Source organism: Chlorella variabilis (genome assembly GCF_000147415.1).
Source record: "Chlorella variabilis unplaced genomic scaffold CHLNCscaffold_18, whole genome shotgun sequence".
Taxonomy (NCBI): domain Eukaryota; kingdom Viridiplantae; phylum Chlorophyta; class Trebouxiophyceae; order Chlorellales; family Chlorellaceae; genus Chlorella; species Chlorella variabilis.
This window is the reverse complement of record NW_005435070.1, coordinates 19,296-37,066: the sequence shown is the minus strand read 5'-3', so window position 1 is coordinate 37,066 and position 17,771 is coordinate 19,296. Positions and strand designations below refer to the sequence as shown.

Genomic DNA, 17,771 nt, shown 5'->3' with positions numbered 1-17,771 from the left:
GTACCCACCACCCACCACACACCCCGCCTCCCAAGTCCCCACACCCATCATCTCACTGCCCTGCCGCCACATGCCCGCCGCAGGCAAGCCGCTGTTTGGGACGCTCATCGCGCTGCTGCATCGCGGCGAGCCAGTGCTGGGTATCATTGACCAGCCCATTCTCAAGGAGCGGTGGGTGGGTGTGGCAGGGCAGCGCTCCACGCTCAACGGCCAGCCCATCTCCACGCGAGAGTGCGGCGCCGTCGGCGATGCATACCTCTATGCCACCACCCCCCATATGTTTGCCGGGGACACAGAGGCGGCATTTAACCGCGTGCGGGATGCTGGTGAGCGCGGTTGGCGAGAGGGGCGCTCAGCGGCAGCCGTTTTGAGCGAATGGGAGGGCCTGCCCTGTTCTCGAGCAGCACACGGCTGCCGAAGCTAGGCTTGCTCTATGTCCCTTGCAGCACGGTGTGCTGCGGCCCGCTCTCCTCACTCCTTTGCCCTGCCTGCACGGGACTGTGTTGGTGTTGCACCGCAGTTCGGATACCGATGTACGGCTGTGACTGCTACGCGTACGGGCTGCTGGCGGCGGGATACTGCGACCTGGTGGTGGAAGCCGACCTGAAGCCGTACGATTACATGGCGCTGGTACCGGTCATACAGGGCGCCGGCGGTGTGGTGACCGACTGGCGAGGCCAGCCGCTGCGCTGGCAGGTGGGCAGCCAGGTGCGTGGTGTGGGTGTTTGAATGCATTGCAACTTGTCGTACCTATGGTGAGACGGCCTGCTTCGGCATGCTCAACTCACCCTGCGGTTTGCTGCCATGCTTGCAGGGTGACGTTGCGGCCTGCAGCGGCGAGGTGGTGGCGGCAGGGGATGCACGGGCACACCAACAGGCGCTGGAGCTGCTTCAATGGAAGCAATAATTCGGAAGTTTACCTTGCTTTTCGCTGCTGTTGTTTTTGCTGAAAATTGAAAGTATGACATCTATTGCTCTTTCCATCTGCTGCCACTGTTCATATATTGCACACCGATCACAGGAAAGCTGTTTCAAGTATGGATGGAACAGCTGAGGCCAACGGCTCCTCATTCAAGGGCGGGTAGGTAGCAGAATGCGGCGGCCTTAGCCAGCAACCAAATGTTGCCCAGCAGCAAGTACCACAGCACAGAATACTGGAGGGAATCGCCGTCGCCGCCACGGCACACTCCTGTGAAGACCTTGTCGGCTTGTGCCCAGGCCCTGCCCGCCCGCTGCACCAGCCAGGCTGCGTGGCCAGCCATGCCAAGCCGCCATGGCTGGTTTGGTAATGGTTGCGGCTGCTGCTGCTGGTGGTCCTGCTGCTGCTGTTGACCAGGTGCGGTGGCAGATGCAGCAAGGCTTGCCATCACTGGTAGAATCACATGCAGAACGACGTAACACAGGTTGAGAATGGAGGGGCATCGGGCTGCAAACGCACAGTGCCATTCGCGCTGAGTGGGCTCAGCCTCCTAACAGTACCCCGCCGAGGCATTGCATTGTGAACCCACACCCCTCTGGCGCTTGCCGCAGCAAGCATCGAGGTGCATGCCGGCTACTCACCAGATGGATCATCTACACTGCCATGGGTGGCAGGCGCGATAGCAAACGGAACGGGCAGAGCGGCGTCCAGTGCAAGCCATATGCGTGTCAGCCGAAGCTGGGTCAAGGGATCGGCCAACAGAGGAGTGCGGCAATATCCCCAAGGGTTGGCGGTGATGGCAGCAATCACCGCCTGCTGCAGCAGCACTGCCAGGGGTGGCTGCTGCAGCACGATGCCCACGAGTGACGGCACGAGCAGACGTGTGCCTGCACACATGGCGGCAAGGGTCCCAGGTGAGCAAAAGAGTGCACCAACAAGGAGGAAGGGCAGGATGTGTTGTACCAATGATAAAGCGCACAGCATCCATCATGCCTCCTAGCCACCCAGGGCTCGCTGGCCGGTGCAGCAGCACTGTTGGTCCCGACTGTAAGTGGCAGTTGAGAAAAAAGGCGGGTTAATGCTGGGTGCACACTCATCCCTGCTTTTCCTAACTGGCCCCTAGTCATCCATACACCTACTTGAGGTGACTTCCGTGTCGGAAGCGCTGCCGCCGCCACTCGAAAGGCCCCGATCACTGGAACCCTGTTGCATAGGGAATGATCACCCATGCAATGGAACAGTTAGAATACCCGCTCCGCCCTGACACACACATGTACGTGCGAGGAGAACTTTGCCTCGCCTGTACTTGATCCAAGCAGAGTGGGGTGCCCAAGTGACCAACAGGAAGGCCGCCACGTGAAAGGCCGAAATGGTTGCCTGCTGGATGTGATGTTGCATCGACGGCAACGAGGGGGCAGGCATCCTACAGTATGCTCCTATCAGCTGGTAGCAGAGGGCAAATAGCGAGCACATCAGGTCTGTGCGCCGCATGCGGGGCCACGCGGCTGGAACGCCGCCGCCGCGGGCCGCTGAGACCGCTGCGTCCTGGGTCGCTCTGCCAGCATCACTGCTGCTGCTGCTGTGCTGTCCCGAGCTGCCCCGTGCGCTGCTCTCGGGAATGCAGTCGCTCTCCATTTCTGTGCCCGCCTTGTATAAAAACTGATCCGTGTCGCAAGCCCCAGCAAGATGCTTCAATTGATCAAACGAAGCTCGGGCAATTATACTCTCTCTTAAGCCTGCTGCAACAGCCCCCTTTGGGAGAAGTTGTACTGCAGGCGCACGCGGTACACCTGAGCCTGAAACCCCATTCCTGATACAGGCCATGTATGCTTGACCCAGCGGCAGTGTTACAAATGCAGTGAGGTTGGCAAGGTGGCAGGAGGTGAGGTGCAGGATGGTGGCGATGCCAAACCCGCCTTGGCGCAGCGGGCACAGGGGGGCAGGGCATCCCTTCATGCCCAGGCTGTGCCTGCTGCATACAAATGCTTGCACAGTCCATATCCAGCTGGAGTAGATCCTGATTGACGCCATGCTCAGCTAGCTGCTGGCCGCCTCCTCCTTCTGCTGGTACACAACGCGGCGGCCCGCCTTGGTCTTCACCAGCTCCTGCATCCGTGCCACCAGCTGGCCCTGCAGGCAGAGTGGGCAGCAATGATGGTGGTAATGCGAATGCAGTAACCACGAGGCAGTCCAGCAGTTCCCTGCCGTTCCTCCCAGAAGGTCAAACACAGCCATAGACGCCCGAGCCGCATCAGATGGTGAACCGTCTAGACCTCGACCCACCTCGGCAACTACCTCCTCGGTCCCGGCATCCAGATCCTTGATCTTGACCACCCCTGCCTCCACCTCGCTCTCCCCAAACAGCACCATGTAGGGGATGCCCTGCTTCAGCGCATAGCCCAGCTGCAGCAGGAGGGATGAGAGAGAGGCAGCTGAACGCTTGGTCAGGCAGGCAGAAGTCCAGCAAGCAGCCTGGGACACAAGTACAGATGGAAGACCAAACATGGGCCATGCCGTCCCCACACCACCAACAAGTTTCGTCCTCGAAAAGAACGCACCCAGCATACCCGGCACCCGCACCTGGTCGGGCATTTTGGGGTTGGCCTTGTAACCAAACTCGGCCTTGATGCCCGAGGCCCACAGCTCGGAGCAGATGCGCATGCGCCGCGGCTGCATGCCGCCGCCGATGGAAGCCACCAGCGCCTCGGTCTCCGTCTCGCGGATTGTGCCGCCCGCCTGCTCAGGTGGACAGCGCGCAGTCTCAGAGGTCAGGGCTGTGTGTGAAGCAGGAAAGGATGATCTAGGCGCTTGTGGTGGCACAGAAGCGTGTGTGCAGATGGTGCCCATAGGCAACCACCCGCGCACCTGCTCCGCCTGCAGGCGCAGCTGCGCCTCCATGATGGCAAACACGCGCTCGATGCCAATGGACACGCCCACGGCCGGCACATCTTTGCCACTAAACATGCCAACCAGCTTGTCGTACCTGCAGGGCGGCAAAAACGGGAATGATGAGGTAGAAATGACAGGCAGTGCCAAGGAGGCTCAGGTGTCATAGAAACGGGAATGATGAGGTAGAAATGACAGGCAGTGCCAAGGAGGCTCAGGTGTCATAGAAACTGGGGTCATCGAGCAAGGGGCTTAAGGGGACCTGGTGATGCAGGAAGAGAGCAGCCAGCTGCTAGCGCGGTATACGCAGCACGCTGGCGGTTGAAGCGCGCACCTGCCGCCGGCGGCAATGGATCCCACGTTTCCCCCCTTGAGCACAGCCTCGTAAATCACGCCGGTGTAGTAATCCAGGCCACGGGCCAAGCTGTGGCACGACAGACAGGAAGACATTCAGTCAACAGCCCAAATGTTAAACACTCTGCACCAGCTTGGCACAATCAAACTGCTTCCGCTTCCAAGCCCAACCCCATCAAATTTCAACACTGCCTTTTCCGCTTCCCTCGACTCAGCAAGTCCAATGTCCCATAGGCTGGCAGCCCCACCTGAGGTCAAACACGATGGGCCCCAGGGCGCCCATGGACTGCAGGAAGCCAAACATAGTGCGCAGCTCCTCCAACGCCACTGCCGAGTCGGGGTGCTGCGCCAGTGGATGGGCTGCAAACAGTGCAGAAAAGGGGCATGGTGCAAGCGATTCTCTCATGTGTCTCTCTTTTGACGAGCAAAGCCTCGTGTTTCAACCAGGAGTAGCATCGCCAACGTAGTGAATTTGCCTAAGCTACGCTACCAGTCTACCTGCTTCTGTGAGCTTCTCCAGCAGCTCCAGCGGCTGGCCCCGCAGGACCACAAATTCGCCAATGCGGTCCGCCACATGCCCCGGAAGCCCCTTCTCCTCCACCATCTCTGCAGAACGCGAGGCATATAAAGCGGATTTAGCCAGGGCGGGAAGGCCATTTTATGAGCTGATGTGCCTGCCACCAGGATAGAAGTGCAGCAGCGAGCTGTTGCCCACCTGCCCGCACCACCTCCCACGGTTCTTTGTCCAGCTTGTCGATGGCAGAGCAGATGGGCCGGAACTTTTGCGGCGGCACCCCCGCAATGTCCAGCATCGAGTCCAGCAGCAGCCGGTGGTTGAGCTTGATCTGCAGCCAGGGGGGTGGCAGGCTCCTTAAAAATCCAGAGAAAGGTATGCAACAACAACCTGCAAAGAAATTGTGTGTGGTTCCGGCTGCAGAGCCTCCTCACCTCGTACTCGCCCAGCTGCAGGTCATCAAGGATCTCCACCAGCACCTGTGGTACCATCAACGCCAGGTGGAAAGTTAGGAGGGGAAGAACGCGCAGTAGGTAGCCGCAGCACAACATGGAAATGACGTCACCTCCGCAGCCGTTCTGAGCCGCGGGCGCCGCTGGTGGCTGCTGGCCTCCCTGTTGATAAACGCATATGACGGACCACACCACCCAGCATTTCACCTTGAGAACCTCAGCGTCAGGAACCATGGATGGGTAGCTGCCAGCGATGTCAAAATCGCACTGGAAGAACTCGCGGAATCGGCCGCGAGCCATCTGGGGCTGGTCACGGCGGTACACCTGCAGTACGCATGGGTACAGTGGCAAGGAAGATGTGTGGAACAGCGAACAAAAGGAAAATATTTGAAAACCGCCAGCAGCAGCAGCGGTTGCGGAGGAAGAGCCAAGCTTGGGTGTGGTGTGCTTATGAAGGGTGGACGCGCCCTGTTGGCGGCCGTCCCCAACGGCATGAACACAAACAAACTGGCACACACCTTGGCGATGTGGTAGCGCTTGATGTTGCCCACGCCGTGCAGCGCCACAAAGCGCGCAAAGGGAACGGTGAGGTCGTACCGCAGGCTCAGGATCTCGCCGCCCTGACGAAGCAGGTGGGGAAGAGGCAGGGGTCAGCTCGGCAGGACATCACAGCAGCGGCCTCTAGCGCGCAAGCGCCAGGGCGCATGAAAAGAATGCCTCATCCGCCCCAGTGCCAGCTCAGCACACGCACCTGGTCTGCCAGGTCATAGATGAGCTTGGAGTCCTCGCCATACTTGCCCATCAGCGTCTCCCTGCTCGCAGACACGAGCCCAGGGCAGTGTGTGGGGTTTGGCGGTGCACTAGGCACGCAGGAACTCCACACTCCCGCAAACAATGTTACTGCTAAGCAACCTGACGATACTGCCCCTACCTGAGCTCAAACACGGGCGTGTCGATTGAGACGGCGCCGTGGCGCTTGAACACGCCGGTGATCTTTCCAAATGCCACCTCCCGGATGGCCATCTGGTCTGGCATGAAGTCACGAGCGCCCTTGGCAATCTTGGGCTTGCGGCGTGCCTGCGGCAGCGCCGCAGGCGGGTGTTGCAGGGCGCAGCGGCAAGTGAGCTGCCTTCCGCTCAAGGCAAGGTGCAGCGGCAAAGACACAGAGGCAGCAATGATGTGCGGAGGGGGCTAGCTAGACAAGTGCTGTGGCGGCCGCGTATAACCCGCTGCCGGTGGGAGCAGGCGGCATGGGCTTATGGTAGATCGCAGGTTGCTCTGGCGCTGGGTTACATCCACCGAGGGGCAAGGGGCGCCCTCCATGGGAAAAGAGCCAGCGCGGGCACAGAATGCATGCAGTATGCACGATGTGTATGCAAAAGCACCCCCAAGCTGTCACCGCTGCATGATGGCCCCACCCTGACAATGCACCACTATTACCCACCTGGTTTGCCTCGATCACAGCTCGCAGGGCCGCCAGGTGCTGCGCCAGCGCATGGCCCTGGGGATCAAGTGCTGCGTTGACCGCCGCCAAGCCGCGCTGCAGCTCTGTGGCCACATCAGCGCTCGCCAGGCTGAGTGCCGCCATGCAGCTCTCCACCCCATCCTCGCCACTGCTGCTGCTGCTGCCAGCGGTGGCAGCAGCATTCTCAACGTATACCCGTAGCAATGCTGTGCCCTGGCCTAGCAGCATGCCCTGTGGCCCCTTGGCCTTCTTCTTGTCTTTCTTCTTGCTGCCATCTGCCGCGCCACTGTCTGCTGCCGCTGCCGCGTCAGCAGCAGCAGCTGGAGCCACCCCGCCTTCTGCGGGCTTGCCCTCCTGCAACCGTAGGCTGGTGGCTGCGGTCAGCGCCTCCACCGCCAGCGCTTGCCGCAGCGATTTGAAAGCTGCATATGCTGCCTGAGCCACTGCCAGGCTGGAAACCGCCTCGTCCGCCCCGGCAAGCGCCAGCTGACCGGCGGTGGCTGCTACCTGCTGCTTCCCCGCATCCACCGCTGCCGCTGCGGCCGCCACAAACTGCTGCAGAGATGCTGCTGTGGCAGGAACATCCGCTGCAGCGGCGCCGTCACCGCCAGGCGGCGCCGCTGCCGCCACCAAAGGTAGCCTGCTGCCGATGGCAGCGCTTCGCTTCAGGCTGAGGCCTGCTGCCTTGAGCAGCATGGTGGTCAGCAGCAGCAGGCTACTGGCCAGTGCCGGTGAGCCTGCCTGCTGCGGATGACCCTCCCGGGCCGCCGGCAGCGCCACTGATGCCAGCTCAGCCTTGGCAGCCGCCGCTGCCGCGATCAGCGCCTCCAACAGTGCGCCGTGCACCTGCGGATAGCGCCGGCAGGAATTTCATCCCCTGAATGCCGGCATGCAGCTACAGGATTGACACAACCAGCAAGCTCAAGGTCAGGGCAGATGGCTCGCCGGCCCACCCACAGCCAGGCCGCCCACCTGCACCGTGTTGTTGATGGCCGGCAGGCTGCCTGCGCCCGTCTTCTTGACATTGACTTGCCGCGAGCCATCCAGCAGCCCGCGCATCTCGTCAGCCACCTCAAGGGCGCCCTTGTGCGGCTGCGCCTCCACCACATCTGCATCTAACGCCTTGACCTGCAGCAGGCCAGCCGCCGCAGATCATATGCCTGACGCAGGCAGGTCAGGGTCAGCTGTAGTTCTTGGCTGGTCGCACGGGGCACCAGCTTGAGCAGTGAAATGAAGGGGGAGGCAGTGCAGCACTCACGTCAACCTGCAGCGCCTCTGCCGACAGCGCCACCACCGCATTGGCGGTGGCCAGCAGCAGCTTGCCAGCCTGGCAGCAGATGGCGGCGGTGCCTGCCGATGCGCTCTGCGCATCGGCCACCACGGCACGCTCTGCGGTGCTCAGTCCCGGCGCCTCAATGCCCGCCGCTGCCAACGCCTCGGCCGCCGGCTGCTGCACGCCGTCTGCCGTCACGGCGGTGCCCACGCCTTGCAGAAAGGCGGCCAGGGCACGCAGGCACTCGGCATCGCTGTGGGCCGCCGGCAGCGCAGGCGTGACGCCGCTGTTGAGCAGCACCGCCAGCGCCTGCACCACCGCTAGGCGGACCCCACTCCTGCCGTTGATCAGGCTCAGCAGCTTGTAAAACATGGCCGCCCTCGTTTGCTCGCGGTCCAGGCTGCTCGCACTGCTGGGAGCGGCTGCTGGCGCGGGCTCTGCCGTGAAGGACTTGGGTGGGGGCGAGTCCTTCTTGACCCTCCCGCTAGCTGCAGCATCCAGCTGCACCTCGGCCCCATTGGCCACTGCCGCAACCTGCTCCAAGCTCAGCGTGGCCCCTGCCCCTCCCGCGATGGCGGCGTGGGGCGCCATGCCTTCGGCTTCTATATATAGAGTGAGAGTAGCCCACGAGCAGGGGTATCTTTGGTGTCTGCTGCTGCTCTCCTGGGCGTGTCATCCGCATGCCGTCCGGCGACACGCTGGCGGCTGCTGATGGATGGGCCATGGGACAAAGGCGGCCGGTTGGGAGGCTATGCGTGTGCATATTATCATGACTCATCGTTGTCAGCCGCATCCGACACAATCCAGGCCTGCGAGCACACACTGGGTCCAGGAGGCAGCGCCGTCGGTGCCATCGACGGTGCTGCAGACGTCGCGTGAGCCGCATCCAAGTCTTGCATGCATGGCATTCATATATCAAATCACTCCTCTCATCCCTCATTGCGTGATCAGCTGAAGATTTCCAGCCTGCGAGCTAAAGCATGTGAAGCAATAGGCTCTGTGCCGAGACGGGTGACGGCTGCCGTGCGAGGCCAGAGATGCGGCTGCCTTTGATCTTGAGGCTTTCCAATGCTGCTACAATTCAGGCGGTCCGTTACAAATTACGTGTGGGGCTGTTCAGCGGGTGTTATTAGTCCAACAGGTTTGGCTGCCGCGCCAGCTCGCACGACGCCTGCTACATCTGAAATTCAAACATCTGCAGAACACCGCGGCTGCACCCGCGCACTCGTCAGTTTTAGCGATGCTGGCTCTCTCCCTGCCATCCTGTGCCCCTGCGGCAAGAGGCAGGGCGGCAGTCAGGCTGTCGAGGGGCCGGGCTCGCGTGGCCAGGGTTGCCGCTCAGGCCAACCAACATGAGGACTCCCCGCTGCGCTGGAGCGCTCTGCTGGGCGCCCTCTCGGCCGCAAGCATGGTGCGGCCAAGGGCTTTCAATCTTGGCCTCCGTGTCGGGGGCGTGCATTCCTGCTGAACCCGCCGCGGGTGCTCTTGCCGCAGCCAGGGGTGGCGCCCGCAGGACCTGCGGAGGCAGTATCGGGCCAAACAGGGGTACCTGCCGCGCCGACGCGAACCCGCACCGCGGCCACAAGCTCGCCCGCCTGCGACCCCTGCCCCCACACACCACCCTCCGGCCACCCTTTCCCCACAAACTGACCGGGCGTCACCACCTCTGCTCTGGTGGTCCACTGCAGGCCCTGCCGGCTTCCGAAGCCTTGGCCCAGCCGCTGCCCGCGGCGCCCGCCGCGCGCCGGCCAAACGAGCTGGCGCAGCCGGCCTCTGCGCGGCACCGTGCCGTGGTGCTTGCAGAGGTCGCCGACGCAGCGGCCGCCGACCTGTCTGCGCTCTGCGATCAGCTATGTGCGCCCAAGGCACTGGGCGAGTACCCCACATCTGTCAAGGTGCTGCTGCGCGAGCTGCGGGACAAGACTGACGAGCTGCGGCGCATGCGCTTCGAGCTGGCTGCCACCCAGAAGCTGCTGTATGCCAGCCAGGAGACAGTGGAGAACGTGCAGGCGGCCAAGTGGAAGGAGCTGGGCATGGTGGCCACCAGCTGCATGGGCCTGGCCGCCAGCCTGCACACCTACCTGGGTGCCTCGGTCGGCCAGGTGGGGCGGCCTATGGAGTGGCCTGCTGGTGGTGCCTCCTGCGTCCTGGCCCCGCCCTTTCATGCGCTCTCCTGCTCAGCCCCCGCCCCCGCCGGTGCCTGGCTTGCGAGCACTGCTGACGCTGAATGCCCATTTGCATGTTGCCTATCGCTTTGGCTGCAGATTGAGGCGGAGAAGAAGCGTGCGCTGGTGAATGTGGAAGTGCAGGTTCAGCAGCGGCTGCAGGGGGCGCTGGCTGAGGAAGTGGAGGAGCGCGTGGCGGTGCGGCTGGCCGATGCTGTGGAGCAAGTAGGTGGTGGCTTGTGGTCGCGCGTGCTGCCGCATACATGCATATAGTGGCTGTCTTGAGGGCAGAGGCAGGCCAATGTACTTGCTGAGGCAGGCATGGTTGACGCTGGTGTGGGACAACCAGACCCCAACCTGCTGCGAGTCCTTGTCCTTTCCCGTAGGAGATCCCAACCACGGTGGCCACGCTGCGTGAGGAGCAGGTGGCGCGAGTGGAGATGCAGGAAGCCTTGGAGGCGGAACGTGTGGCAGCCCGCGAGGCGCTCAAGCAGGAGCGTGCTGAGAAGGTGGTGGCGCTGGCGCGCGCGCAGGAGCTCAAGCGCATGCAGGGCATCACCCAGTACAGGCTGTGGGAGGTGGGTGTCGTGTGGTGCAGGGTTGTGAAGGGAGGGTCTTGGGGGGCAGGGTCATGCTGGGCACGTGTGTCGTAACACTGACACAGGGGACGCATGTTGTTGCTGGTGGCCATGTGCTTGCTTCGCGCGCCTCCTGCTCATCTGACCCTGCCAGTTTGCGCTGCAGACCAAGCGCACGCTGGAGGCGGAGCAGGAGGCCCACCGGCAGGCGGAGATGGAGCGCCGCCTGGCTCGTGTCATCATCGAGGCGCGGCAGGCGGCAGAGACGGAGCGCGCGATCGAGAGGGTGCGGGCCGAGGCGGCACTCGCCGCGGAACGGGAGCTGTCGCTGCAGCGCATCGTTATGGACGCCCAGGAGCGGCGCGCGCAGGAGCTGCGCAAGGTGAAGGGGGATGGGGCATGAGGGAAGTGGGACAGCAAACTTGGGTCCGCGGCTTACTGCAGCCGAGGTTGGGAACATGTCTCAAGAGGGTAGTGTTGCCCCGGTCCACAGCTCTTAAGTTTCCCGTGCCCACACGGCTGTCTCTAACTGCAGGAGGCAGATGACTACCGGCAGGAGGCGGCTCGGCTGCAGCAGGCGCTGGATGAGATGTCTGGCAGCGCACAGGTGCGCTGCCTGGGCAACTCGGCCTGGCGGGACTTTGCTAGGGTGGCCAGGTTTAAAAGCCAGGCCCATTGTTCACCCATGGCCATGTGGTGCTGCTTCTCGCTTTGTTGACGGGTTGCCCTCGCAGTATTGAGCGTTTTATCGTTTGCCTTCCACTCTCCCTCGCACCCCACCTTGCCCAAACTTCCACTGCCGCAGGACCAGATTGATGTTCTGCAGACGCGCGCCGATCAGGCGTCGGCGCTGCGCTCCGCTGCCGATGCCGATTATAAGGACATCTCTGCACAGCTGCAGACAGAGCGGTTCCGTGTGGAGACTCTCATGGTGGGTGGCATCACTTTGTGAAGCTTTCCTAGTGATTTACTTTTCCAATGGTTCAACTTTGGCATTGCTGGCTGGGTTGTGCTTAGCTGCTGCACAGGGCTTAGTTGCATGAATGCCGTGCTGCGCTATTCATCTGCTGCAGAAACAGGTGGAGCAGGCGGCCGCGGAGCGCCCCGCACAGGGCGCCGATGCCGGTTCGCTCTACCAGCAGCTGGCTGATGAGCTTGAAGCGGAGCATGAGAAGGTGTCTGTGTTGGAGGTACGGTCTAAAGTGCTGCCGCCATCATCCATGCAGTTTTTTAATGCTGCTGCTGTTGTTGGTCCTGGCCCAGCTGCTTGCACTCGCACATCTACCTGCTGACCGACCTGGCCTGTGCTGCCGTTGTGTTGCAGGCGCAGCTTGAGACGGCGGCGGTGCAGCGCGAGGAGCTGAACAGCGCCTACCTGGATGCCATTGAAGAGCTGCACCAGGAGCGCACCCGTGTGGCCGCCCTACAGGTGCGCAAAAGGGCTCGCAGCAGCGGCGCCTGTTTGCAACAGCACACCATCGCCTTCAGCTTGCCTCACCTACCTGCTGCGGCAACATGCACCCTGCCTGCTCTCCCTGCATTCTGTTCCTGCAGCGCGACCTGCAGCAGACCAAGTCTGACCTGCTGCGCAGCGAGCAGGAGGTGGGCTGGCTGAGGGCGGCCTCCATGAGCGCCTCCTCTGAGACCCACTCCGGCCTGTCCTTCTCGGATGCTGAGGGTGAGGCGGGCACAAGTGGCGGGCATGTGTGTGTGTGTGCTTGTGGCATTCGTTGCTGGCAGCTTGTCTTGTCCACCAGAGAGCATCAGTGTGTCGGTCCATCGATGGACAGCAGCAGGGCCCGCGTATCTTCCAGAATCGACCTGTTGACGGTCCTCGTGCCTCACCCCTGCTGGCGCTCTTGCTGCTGCAGTGGCGCTGCTCCAGACCGGCCTGCATGCCCTGGCCAAGCAGACCTCTCTGCCAGAGGGCGAGGCCAACGGCCTGATGGCGCTGCCGGGCCATATGGCGTCGCTGGCTGAGGAGGTGGCCTCGCTGGCTGAGGAGATGGCGCAGGCACAGGCAGAGGCACAGGCAGAGGAGCAAGCTGCTGCCATGGAGGAGGTGGTGGCAGAGCAGGAGCCAGAGGCAGCTGAGGAGGAGGATGCCCTGCCAGTCCATGTGGCTGAGCTGGTGCTGGATGGACACGTCATCCTGGCCACGCCGGAGGCCGCTGCGCCGGAGGAGAAGCCAGAGGCTGCTGTTATGAACACGCCTGAGGCTGCTGCTCTGGAGGAGCCAGAGGCCGCTGTTCTTGAGGAGCCAGAGGCCGCAGCTGTGGAGGAGCCTGAGGCCGCAGCCGTGGAGACGCGTGAGGTCGCTGCTCTGGAGGAGCCAGAGGCTACTGCGGTGGAGGAGCCCGAGCAGCAGCTGCAACTGAACCACATTGTCAGCATTGAGCATGCTGTCAGCGCCGGCCAGCGCGATGCCATCGAGCAGCTGACTGGAAACAGCGAGCAGGCAGGTGACGGTGAGCCTCTCGAGGCTGCCTCTTCATCCGCACCGGCGCCGCCGCAGTATTCTTTCTGGGAGCAGCAGCACACTGATGGTGAGTGATTGAAGGCGGCTTTGCCGGCCTGTTGCATGGTTAGGCACAAGAAGACGAGGACAATTCCACTATTGTATAAGCTTTGCATGCCAAAGAGCCTCTCTCCCTGCAACTTGCAGTGATTCCACGCACCATGGTGCGGGAGTGGACCGACCCCCGGTTTGCTGCCACCACCCTGGCTGCCTTCCCTGAGAAGGCCGTGGCCAATGCAGAGGAGGCTCGGGTGAGACACTGCTGTGACCAGGCGCTTACTTGTATGCTGCTGCTGCTGCTGCTCTCCCTGTGCTCCTGCCGCCTGGACTTGCTTGCCACCAGCTCTGGCAGCCAACCCAGTCGGGAGCTTGCTGCAGTGCCTGGTGGAGCGTGGCGGCTATGTGTACCTGGACGTGCGGCCTGCGCTGGAGCTGGCTGAGGTGGGCTGCGTCCCCGGCTCCTTCAACATCCCTGTGGTGGATGCTGAGTGGGTGGATGGCGACGGCGAGCGGCGGGTGGTCAAGACCCGGAACGAGGCCTTCCTGGACCAGGTGCGCCCCGCTGCGTGGGGGCAGCTCTGGCTCCAGCAGGAACTGATGCAGCAGGGGAAGCGAGTACAGCCCGTTCCAGCGGGTTGCTGCCACTTCTTCATTGCCCCTCGTGTGCATGCGTGACTGTGCCACATCCACCTCCCTCTTGCGCCGCCCCTGCCTTTGCTGCAGGTCATGCGGCACTTCTCCCTGAAGGACACACCCCTCATGGTGGGCTGCTCCGATGGCTGCACCTACTCCATCGACGCGCTGGAGGCGCTGGAGGACGCAGGCTACACCTGCCTCGTGGGCCTCAAGGGGTGAGCCAGCAGCCAAGCTGGCTTGCTGCCCTCCTCTTGCCCACTGTCCCTTACCTGCAAAATTGTTGGGAGTTTGGCCCCTTGCGGGCCACTATCACATATGGCTGACAGTCTGCCCGCGTGCCGCTCAGCCTCGCGACTGGTTGGTGACAGCCCTGCCCCCACGCATGCCCTCTGCTTCAGTGGCTTCCACGCCTGGCACCGCGTGTTTGACGAGGCCGGCAACAGGCGCTGCAACGCGCCTGGCGGCGCGGTGGCCGCCGACGCCACGGCCTCGACCACCTGACGTTTAGGCCAACCAGCAGCTGCGGGCTTGACTGCTGGTGGAAGAGCGATGATAAATGAATACCCTGGTTTCCGTATCCAGAGCCGGTGCGCAGCAATGACTCGCTAATACACCCATACCCCCACATCACACAAGAGTCCCCGTGGAGTGCACTGCAGTTGGTTACGCCCCCTATGCTTGAGCCCTCCCACTTGACATGACATGATACCATACATTGTACTCTACACCCCGGCGATGCGGGGCATGCCGCTAGCCATTGCGATGGCTGCGCCTGCACAATATGCCCTGCCGCCCGCCTCTCTGCCTGCATCCATTCCCTCTGGTTATTGCTGCTGACTCGTGTAGCGCTTCACTACCACTACTATTTGTCTCCTATGTGGACGTCCTTACTAGTGTAACTTGACAATCATGGAAGCTTTCTCACCAATTGGGAGAGTTCTGGTGGATCAAGATGACATGAATGGTTGTTATTGAGTTCGTTTTGGTCTACAAGACGTCGTGTAATTCGTACAATCAATGATGCGATCAAGGTAGGTGGGCCTGTCAGCCAAGACATCTGTCCAAACGGCCGTCATTATCTTCCTTCTGTCGGGAGAACAGTTGAAATGGACCAGCACCGGCTCCATCTTTTTGAGGTCGGCCGACGTGAAGGCATACTTCAGCTGGCAAGACGTTGGGAAGAGCTCTGCGTCCAGGATGCCAACGGTGTGCCGCCCAGCCCAGGGGTGTTTCCTGCTTGCTGGGAAGGCTGCAAGTGTGGTGAAGAGCGACTGGTCCCAGACCTTTCTCCGGGTCCTCAGGATGTCTGCCATCGCTGAGAAGGTTTCAGCGACGCGCAGCGAGCCCCTGGCAAAAGTCACCCCAAAGTTTATCTGAAGAAGGGGGGAGGAAGGGACAGGGGAGCAGGCGCAGGTCCAGTCAGGTCGGTTGCATCACCAAGGCGAGACCACCCAAACCAGGCCTGTCTCACATGAGGAACTCTGTGGTAGTGGATCGGCGGCCAGCCGTCCACGCGGGCGTGCTGCATATCTCCGTATGGCCCGGGGGAGGGGTCCTTTGCGTCGGCACCAAACCCTTCAGATGTCGCCAGCAGGTCGTATGGCGCGGCCAAAAATGGAAATGGGTTCTTGAGCCAGAGTATATCACTGTCTGTTAGCAAGAGGTTGAACGCCAGGGTAGCAACATCCCTCAGCAGATCAACCTTCGCGCAGCCAACCCAAGAAGCTGCCCTGCTGCAGTTGGTGGCAGTCCTCAGTATTGCAGGCACGTTGCGGGCCCGGAGCCAGTGTAGCGTGTCCTCGTCGTAGGCCGCCACAAACATGTTTGAAATGGCGGCTCGCTGGGCGCTATCGAGCCAAAGCGGCAGCAGGCCACTCCTGGGGTCGGCTTCGTCTGCCCAAATGCTGGCATTGGACGCCACGGTGGCCAACACCGCGCCATCAATCGATATGCTGGACAGCAGCTGCTCCAGCTCCAAGGTTGCCGCACTGTTTGGGAAATCTGGCCTGGTGTGCCTGGACATCGCCCGCCGGCCCCACAAGCTTGTATGTGGCAGAGAAATGCCAAGCACCGTCAATGCGCCGAAGAGGGCGCCCAACAGGGCTGCGCGCCTGCACCGGAGCAGAGCGTCAAGAGGGTGGGTGGTCCACAGGCTCGAGGTACCGCGAGAGCGGTCTCCCCCTTCTACCCATAGCTCGCCTGCACCGCACATCACCGGCTTCCACTGAGGGCAAGGTCTCCGTCATGTTCCCTGAAGGTCGCATGCCTGCTTCAGAACAGAGCACATGAGAACAGAGCACATGTTCAATGAAACAGGACCGCAGGATCAGCTGGTGCCGTCGAATTGGCTGTGTTGAGGTATGAAGAAGCCACCTGGCGTCTAGCTGGCCCAGCAGAGAGACTCGGGATCCTTTGCTGCGAGGCGCTCTCCGTGGGGCCTCAGGCCTGAACCCATAGCTCACCTGCACCTCACATCACCGGCCTCCTCCCACGGCAAGGTCTCCGTCCTGTTCCAAAAGGTCATGCCTGCTTCAGAACAGAACACATGTTGAAGGAATAAAATACTCGCAGCAGAGTCGCCCAGAGAGCCGCCGAATGGAAGGCAGAGGACACGGAGCGGCGCGCTGCTGAGGAGCAGCAGCAGAAGGTGGCGGCCCTGGCAGCGGCGGTGCAGGAGGCCCAGCGTGTGGCGGCACGCGTGGCCCAGAGGCCCGCCCGGCTGGGTGAGTTGATGAGAGGGGAGTGCCTGTCTGACCCACATGGGCTTGATTTATTGAAATGCCGTGCAGCATTGGCGCCAGCATCGGCGCCACGGTTCATAGGACCATACGTCGGCCGCCAATACTCAGTGTGCCGGGCGTTTAATCGTAAATGAAACGCCTTGGTCGGCTGCTGCTGTGATGCATGCACACAACTACTGAAACCGCAGCACTTGCCGGCCACTTGCCCACCCGGCCTGCAGACGTTGACAAGCGCAAGAAGAAGCAGTGACGCTCTGCCAGTGGGGATTGAGCCCATCGGGCCGATTTGGGCGGCAAGGTGGACAGGCGCCATAGTGAACGTTGCAAGTGGCGCCTGGCCCTGCCCACAGCTGTTACTTCAGGTGGTGCGGCATCTGGTGTACCATGGATTGCTCAAGCGGCATGATGTGGTGTTGTTTGCCTCCTCCTTGGCTCACGCAGCCGCCAAACAATTTGCCTTGCAAAGGACATTCCTCTGTCTGTCTCCCTGCCGTGGCATGCACACGTGCATTGGTGCTGCACGACCGTCGGCGCCGTTTATTTGATGATTTTATGTCTGCATGTGCTTCATTATTTGCAATCACCCTTCAAACGAATGTAAGATGCCAGCTTTAAGCAGCTGTCGTGGGGCATGGCTGCCCATCGTCAACTGGCCCGTCATAGGCTAGATGTCCAGAGTCGCAGCTTGAGCGCATAGCCGCAGCTTGAGAGCACCTAGCACGCCAGCTGAGGAGGCTCCTGCTGCATGCCCCGAGGAAGTTAGGGTGCCCTCTGGCAGGCAGTGTGGGTTCCACCATGCTACCGACGGCAGCCGATGCAAGCCTCACCTTCCCCTGCCCCCCTGCCAGGGGTGCGAGCGAGGCAGCGTGCGTGGCGCACTAATGCATGAGCCAGTCACAATGCTGGGCACACCGCTGTGCTGCACACCTTGTCCCTCAGGTCGCTTCTGTGCCTCGCACCCTGGCTGCAGGAGCTGGGCCTCCTGCCGCCAGACACCAGCCACTGGCGGAAGAGTGGCGCCCAAGCCCAACCTGCTGCATATGCGTCCTCCTGCGGCTGGCTCCCTCCCTGCCTGCTGCTGCTGCTGCTGCTGCTGCCAGCGTCTGTGATGATGTTGGCTGGCATTTATACCCCCCATTGCCTAGCAGCGCCGGCACGAGAAGACGGCACAAAACAACCGGCACAGTTGACGATATACCCGCTGGCATGCAGAGGTGCCCGTAGCAGGAATAGAGTCACACGTTTCAATCCTCGCGAAGAGCAAGCAGTG

General features: G+C 61.9%; 3 protein-coding genes across 3 annotated transcripts in view; 2 read left to right on the top strand and 1 right to left on the bottom strand.

Annotated features, from left to right (window-relative positions):
* The window catches only part of CHLNCDRAFT_58575 (hypothetical protein), a gene marked incomplete at its 5' end in the record, with an annotated part of 1,309 nt that extends 264 nt beyond the window's left edge, over nucleotides 1-1,045 (top strand). Inside the window, 3 exons of the mRNA XM_005845318.1 lie at nucleotides 84-326; nucleotides 521-696; nucleotides 815-1,045. Of these exons, the coding sequence (XP_005845380.1) occupies nucleotides 84-326; nucleotides 521-696; nucleotides 815-907 (512 nt within the window). The 3' untranslated portion in view covers nucleotides 908-1,045. The remainder of the gene's footprint in view (nucleotides 1-83; nucleotides 327-520; nucleotides 697-814) is intronic.
* Nucleotides 1,046-2,956: 1,911 nt separating this feature from the next.
* On the bottom strand, nucleotides 2,957-6,199 carry CHLNCDRAFT_36479 (hypothetical protein; the record flags this gene model as incomplete). Its single annotated transcript, XM_005845182.1, has 12 exons — nucleotides 6,057-6,199; nucleotides 5,877-5,940; nucleotides 5,644-5,745; nucleotides 5,333-5,449; nucleotides 5,108-5,152; nucleotides 4,875-5,004; nucleotides 4,658-4,765; nucleotides 4,408-4,519; nucleotides 4,140-4,229; nucleotides 3,785-3,902; nucleotides 3,500-3,658; nucleotides 2,957-3,322 (listed from the first exon to the last, which is right to left on the bottom strand). Exons 1-12 carry the CDS (start codon nucleotides 6,158-6,160, stop codon nucleotides 2,957-2,959), a joined length of 1,515 nt encoding a protein of 504 aa, XP_005845244.1. The 5' UTR covers nucleotides 6,161-6,199.
* Nucleotides 6,200-9,103: 2,904 nt separating this feature from the next.
* On the top strand, nucleotides 9,104-14,261 carry CHLNCDRAFT_58573 (hypothetical protein; the record flags this gene model as incomplete). Its single annotated transcript, XM_005845317.1, has 14 exons — nucleotides 9,104-9,274; nucleotides 9,552-9,965; nucleotides 10,128-10,253; nucleotides 10,415-10,606; nucleotides 10,773-10,988; nucleotides 11,142-11,213; nucleotides 11,412-11,537; nucleotides 11,680-11,796; nucleotides 11,931-12,035; nucleotides 12,161-12,284; nucleotides 12,478-13,074; nucleotides 13,468-13,676; nucleotides 13,848-13,975; nucleotides 14,159-14,261. The coding sequence occupies 14 exons, from the start codon at nucleotides 9,104-9,106 to the stop codon at nucleotides 14,259-14,261; spliced, it is 2,700 nt and encodes an 899-aa protein (XP_005845379.1).
* Between the last annotated feature and the right edge of the window lie 3,510 nt (nucleotides 14,262-17,771).